The sequence below is a fragment of the Vigna radiata genome, chromosome 2 (assembly GCF_000741045.1).
Source record: "Vigna radiata var. radiata cultivar VC1973A chromosome 2, Vradiata_ver6, whole genome shotgun sequence".
In the NCBI taxonomy this organism is placed as follows: Eukaryota; Viridiplantae; Streptophyta; class Magnoliopsida; order Fabales; family Fabaceae; genus Vigna; species Vigna radiata.
Genome location: NC_028352.1, coordinates 14,664,521 through 14,671,321, shown reverse-complemented (window position 1 = coordinate 14,671,321; position 6,801 = coordinate 14,664,521). Strand labels below are relative to the sequence as shown.

Here is a 6,801-nt window from a genome sequence, read left to right as displayed (position 1 = left end):
ATTCATGTGTAACTTTAATTGAAAAAAAGAAGATTGAACTAACATGGAAGGAAGAAAAGCCAAAATCTCATTAAGGTTTTGTGTTTAAACCATAATTTTTATTTTTCTAAGTTTGTCTAAGATTTTATTGTTGTTGTTAAATCTCTCTCTGTTATTCAAAAGGCTTTCAAACTATTGCAGTTGCAAAAAAAAATATTATTAACAAATTAGTATTTAAATATTAAATGTGATTTTAGTTTCTAAACGTAAAATTATAATTTATTATTATCAAAAACTTTGAGAGGAATTGTTTTCAAATTTAAAAAAAAAAATAGATATAATTTTTTTAAATTAATTATGTTAAACTTTTTTAATGTATTATGGAAGAATATAGAAAATAGAGTATTAGAGTTGGATGGTGTACTAATTAATGAGATCGACTATTTTATTATAAAAATAATTTCATAATATAAATAAAATTTTCTAAACTCATCTCATTATCTAAAATACCGTTTATCTCTCTAAAACATTATTCTCTTAGCCTTTCTACCATCTCTCTAAGATTTCTTACTTCTAAGTTTTATATTTGACGATCAGGAGATGTTTAGGTGATCCTTGCGACAAAGACGACCTATCCAACCGATCAATTTTTTGTTTAAAGCAAGTAAGTTTTCATCCCTTTTCTTGGTATTTCTTGATCTTTGATCATGCAAAGGAAATCTGTTTGCAGGTGTCAAGCATCTTCCTTCTTCAATTTTTGTCTCAATTTAGGTTCTAAGGTTTGTCTTTAATCACCAATCGATGATTTGTAGGTTTTTTTAGAGGATCCTTGGGGTGGAAGTAACGGTCGGGGATTTCTAGAACTATAGAAGTTTTGTAGAAGTAAGAGAAGCTAGATTTTTCTTTAATTAATTTTCTATATGAGTATTAAATTATTTGGGGTGAAATTTCTGTGATATGTTAGTAGTAACTAAGTTAATTGAGTGTTTTTATGTATGTGGTGATGAAATGTTGTTGTGAATTTTATTGTATGTTGATTTGAAGTGGAATTGAATGTTAATATGTTAAATTTTCTGTTTGGAATGTGTATTATGAAGTTTAGAGATTAAAGAGTTGAAAATGTAGAAGTTTTAATGGTGTTTTGAAGAAAAGATGAGGTCTTAGGTAGTGAAATTGTGAATAAGAGGTGGTGAACTGGTTTGATGCAGTTGAGAGTTATTATGAGCTATTTTGTGACATGTTCAAACATTTAAGATGGAAGGAATCTAAGTTATGAGTATGTGGTGGTAATTAGGTAGAGTCCAGCTTGGTTTAGAACTAAATTCTTGGGCTTTGGACTAGTGAAAACTTGAATTGGGGGTTCTGTGATTAATTGGTCATTTTGGTGGATGTTCATGAGTCTTTTGGGACTTGTTGGAGTCCCTAACTTGTTTAAGAACAAGCTAAAACTAGTAGAATTCAAGTTGGGTCTGTAAAGTGAGATTTGGTAAATTTTGGAGTGGAGTCTTGTAAACAATCACTTAAAAATGAGTTGAGGATGGTTTGTAGGAAGTTGTTTAAGTCTAATTGAAATTATAATACAAGTTAGGGGTGTTAGAAGTTGAGCAAGATTCATAGAATTGGTCAAGGGTGGTTACTTGTGCAAATTTTGCAGTTTTGGTACTATAGAATTATGCAGACTCACTGAGCAAATGGAGTCGCTCAGCGAGAGGCTAAGGGTCTAGACCATTGTCTCTGTATTCGCACAACGAGCTGCCTCATTGAGCGAGAGGTTGGGGGGTCTGGACCATTGTCTCTGGATTCACAAAGCGAGTTAGGTCACTAAGCGAGAAGACTCTTTGGCCGTCCAGCGAGATTGGTCATTGAGCGACTAGTCTAGGGTTGGTTTGTATTTTAAATTTTTAGTATAATTCTTTGATAACCTTGGTTATGTTTGATTCTTTGAATGGTTTAAAAGTCCTATGTTTTTATATACCATGTAATATGATTGGACTGAAGTGTAATGTGTCAAGTATATGGTTTTAAGGGTAGTTTCAAAGTTAAAAAAGTGAGTTTCAAGGTGGAACTTCTTGGTGAGGTTCAAGTATGTTTAGAATGAATGTAGGAAGCTCAGTCTTGGAGGTTAACCTGAAACTAATGGTCTTTCATTCTCAAATAGAGAAGATTGATTTGTGTCGTGAAAAGTAGCAGGATGTCTTACTCTTGGGTGCTTCCAATATGATCCAATGCATGGAACATACTAACCTTGTGAGTGTGGTAGGGTGAAACCCATTGACAATGGCTTTGCAAAGCAATAGAGGCTACCACGAATGCACAACCCGTCATAGCTCGACAATCATTCTAGGTCCGGACAGTCAAGTCTAAGTCTTAACATGTTTAGGATGTTTGAAGTTGGATGTCATATGTGAATGAATTAAAGTGTTCATTGTATTATCATATTATTTGAATCTTTTTATATCTAGCTTACCCTTTTATTTGTGCTTGTGCTTGTATCTAGCTGTGTTCTTCTCTTTACGATGATCAGCTTGTAGGTGTGAAAAGAGGAAGATGAGGTTTCCTTGAAACAGACTCTTGATAGAGGAGACACTTCCCTTTAGTTTTCTTAGAGTGGTATTGTAAATAATTTTGTCTAGCCCATTTATATATAAATTTTAAAATTTATAATTGTTTTTAATGACCGTAAGTTTCTACTTTATTTTTCAAATTAACAATTGTTCTATCATATTAAATTTGTTTTGTGATGACTATTACTTTTAGAATGATACATATTAAATCATATTTCACATTTTTGTTTGGATTATTTGCATTATATAAGACATTCTAATTCAAATATTAACCTAAAATATCAATTAACACGAAGAAAGAAATTTAATTTTATACGATTAAAAATATTATATATATTTATTTTTAGAGTTGAAGATAAAAATGTATAAAACATAGAAACTTGTAACAATAGATAACATGCTAGAAATCATGTGACTAAAGGTCACCGTTTGGTAAAGATTTTTCAGTGGTCTTTACCTGTCTCCTCGAAAAGTCTTATTTCTTCATCTTGCATCTTAATCCATTAAGTGCCCTGTTCGTTTTCCAAAGAACTGCATTTTCTTATATATATGATCTACAAATACTCATACTTACATTGCGAATTGAAGAGAAAAAGAATTTCAACTGAATAGTTAAAAAGGAAAATTGAAACAAAAGGGTGCATCTTGCCATCTGGCCCATATTGTTCTTCCCACTTCTTTGTGGTGGTAGAAGGGCACATGCTTTGAAGAAGTCCTCTCATTTCTATCTTCTTCTATATGCAAATACCATTCATTCCACCCATCAAAAAAAGCCATTTTTTTTCTCATGATCAAAGTTACAATGCCTTGATATGGCAGCTCTTTATGAAGTAATCTGAGAAGTCAATGTATTTAGTCCACAATGGCCTTAGATGGGGAAAAGCTATATCTAGCCATGGCTTTGCCCTGCCATTGAAATGGATGACACCAGCACCCTTAGCATCAGCAAAGCTTGTACTTTCCTGATATCCCAATCCCAGCATGTGCCAGAAAGGATCAATAGTGTGGACATGACCATGGAATGCTATTAATCCAGGTGGTAATGTCCCTAGCTGCCACAAACTGAGGTCTGATCTTATATTCTGCATAAAACATATGACAAATTATGTGTTATTATACTATGCTTTTCCAAAATGGGGACTGAAATTTTAGTTTTTAACATATCAATACCTGCTCAACCCAGTAATGGTATGTAGAGCTTATATTGGTCTTCCTCCAGGCATCAAGGTCGAAAATGTTCATGCCATAAGCCCAAGCACATTCATTGGGATCAAAATTTTGGGATATTAAAGGGTGTGAGAAGTTCAAATAGCTTTTCAACCTCTTTGACATAACATACTTATCTTCTCCACTGCATGTTTCTACTGCTCCATTGACTTTTCCATTCATGTCAATGTCCCACAGAGGTGAAAGATCAGTTTGTACCACAATGTCATCGTCAAGGAAGACCACCTTGCTAAGGCTTGAGAACAGCTGTATTGAAAAATGTATTATGGCAGTAAGCATCATCACAGGAAAAAGGTAAACATACAAAAAGAACTTTTCTTCATGATTCCATCACTTTTACCTCTGGAAGATGTATGCGAATGTGATTCATTACTGAATTATACTTAGGACTAAGTGCTTGCAGCTTTGCTGCAATTGCTCTAGGCTTCTCAGTAGTATTTGCAACAATAGCCGATGATCCTCCACGAAACTGTGATCTCACATTTTGATCTTTTTCCATTGCTTCCAGCACAGGCACCTTTCCCTTTGTAAACCAATCGAAGTGGTGTAGTGCCTTGACCTCAATTATGGCAGGTGATAAAGGGTGCAAGGAGAACCAAGCTTGCATGGGATAGTAAGTCTTTCTGTCCGTAATTACGTGCAGAACAACCTTCTGAGGTCGCAAACTGTTTCGAACAAGTGATTTTGCAACCACAGAGGCAGCGAGCACATTGTCGGAGGCAAGAACATAGTGAAAGTAGTTGTTGTCAACCAGAGCAGGGACAAGTTCTGCAGAGGGTAGCTGAAGGCGTGCAGCTGCATTGTTGGTGTGCTCATTTGCCAGCTTCAAGCCAAGGCAGTGAAGCTGTTTTGGTATGCTGCTTGATGCTACATGACGATATAAGTACTCTTGGATTTTGGCTTCTCTGGTTCTTTGTTCCATAAGGGTCACCTACGAAAATGTTCAGAATTTAAGTGGGAACTTGAACTTGGAAAGTTGCTACTTTTGTTTTAGATTAGTCTTCTAAATTGCTCTAATTTGAAAGAGTGATAAAATGGTACCATTTCTCTCAGTTTAATTGCAAATGTCTTGGCATCATATCCACCTTCCTTTATTAGGACCATGAACTCTTCTAAAGTCTGAGGTATGTCAGTCCTTTGCTCTAATTCATTTTTTCCAAGGGGTTGGTCCAATATTTTGTATATTACTTCTGGGACCTATCACAAACAAGTGTCATTTTCAGCCACCAATAAATAATTGTGGTCAATTAGTTACCAGGTAGATTCACATGACAAATATAATTAATAAGAGTTAAGGCCATTACATTTGATTCAAGACTTCTTCCCAAAATCTTTGGCCTCAATTTTTTTCCCAGGCAACCTGCAAACGCTAACCAAAAGGTCATGTACATGCATAAATAAAATACCTGGTAGACTTCAGAGAGTCATGCACTTGTTTCAAATTCAAAAGGTTGCAGAATGTATCATTATCTTTAGAATTTGATATTTGCAAATTGTTGATTCATACCAAGTTTTGTAACATAGCATCAAAAGAAAATACAATAGCAGGACATAAGTTTACCCAACAGTAACCAATGATGAATCTTATCACACTATTACAGTGCCAAATACATATTACAAAAATTCCATTCCAGCAAAGGAAAATAAATACAGATAAGTAGCCAAAATTCCAGTCCTTTAATTTATAGAAGTGCCGTTAATCAATAATCATAAAAAACTTTGAATTCAGCAATAAACATAGCCATTAATAAATCATGAAAAATGCAAGCCTCATTCACGGAGTCACATCTTTGTGTATTTCTGTTCATGCATGTGTGTGTTTTGTAAGTCAGAGAGAGAGAGAGAGGGTGATAATGTACCTATGGAAGAACACTTGTTTTCTCCATCAATGTTATCCACTGCTGTCAGAACAAACACAAACCTAAGAAGGAATGTGAAGAACAAGAGTGAATAGAAGAGCATCCGATAAGATAGCCTCCTTGATGCAACCTTCACTTTGATAAATTCCTTCAACCCTTTTCCCGGAAGCACAGTGACATGCCTCAAACTGGGTGATATCTGCAGCAACATTTTGTCCAAAACACAACAAGGCAAGGAAACACCAAAAAGTGGAAACACACCAACACTGCCCGGAGTCCCTCCTCTTCAACCAGTAGTTTTAGTTCTTTTCATTTGACAAAATTCACCATCTGATCAATGACAGTGTTGAAAAAACTTCAAGATCCCACGTCAGGTTATTCTGCAAAAAGGAAGCTTTTTGATGCTGCTCAACGTTGCTATCTTCACCTAACCTTGCTTAGCATTTGGGACAGGCAGCATGTCAATGGGGGTGTTTGAGGCTTTTAATATTGTTGTGGAGGGCTATGAGAGGAGGGGGTTGTTAAGGAGAAAGAGACATAAGACTGAGAAGGACCATGTTGTTTGTTTCAAGTTTTAGTCTATTGACTTGGTTCTCAAGAAGGCAAATTAAGGCAAAAATGGTAGAAAAATGAACCCAAAAGAAAATAAATAAAAAAAAAAAAAAAAACCATTTTGGCGTGTTCTTGGCTTTGCCTCCACACGAAGTTCTTCTGTCTGTTATGCAGAGTTTGGAGTTTGGAGACTATGACAGAAGGGAACTTCTAAATGGAAAATGACTTCCTCTCTTTCTCTCTCTAGTGTGTGGGGTTCAGGATGTGGTTGTTGGAGTAAAACTTCAGAAAACATTAATTCCATTCCCTGGAAGAACAATGAATTTCCAAAAGGGTGGCTCATTCTCATTGGTTCTGGAATATTGATTTCTTGCTGAATCTGATAAACTTTTATTACTAACCTTGTTTACTTCTGCAGTCATTTTTTTCTTTTTAACAGTTGTTTATATAAATGATCATTTATTATTTAACTAAAGTAGTAATGTATTCATAAATTTTTATTAAACATACAAGAAAAAATGGTTATTTATGCCATTTGTTTATCATAAAGTTACAATAAGAAAAAGAAAGAGTTTACTATTTACAGATGAAAGTTGCTGGTATACTCATAATACTGTCTG

The 6,801-nt window shown here is 34.7% G+C and overlaps 1 protein-coding gene across 1 annotated transcript; it reads right to left on the bottom strand.

The window, feature by feature from the left end:
• Nucleotides 1–3,125: 3,125 nt before the first annotated feature.
• Nucleotides 3,126–6,525, bottom strand: LOC106777644 (probable galacturonosyltransferase 12). The gene is made up of 6 exons (XM_014665309.2): nucleotides 5,630–6,525; nucleotides 5,075–5,130; nucleotides 4,812–4,967; nucleotides 4,111–4,701; nucleotides 3,714–4,016; nucleotides 3,126–3,625 (listed from the first exon to the last, which is right to left on the bottom strand). Exons 1-6 carry the CDS (start codon nucleotides 5,838–5,840, stop codon nucleotides 3,341–3,343), a joined length of 1,602 nt encoding a protein of 533 aa, XP_014520795.1. The 5' UTR covers nucleotides 5,841–6,525; the 3' UTR covers nucleotides 3,126–3,340.
• Between the last annotated feature and the right edge of the window lie 276 nt (nucleotides 6,526–6,801).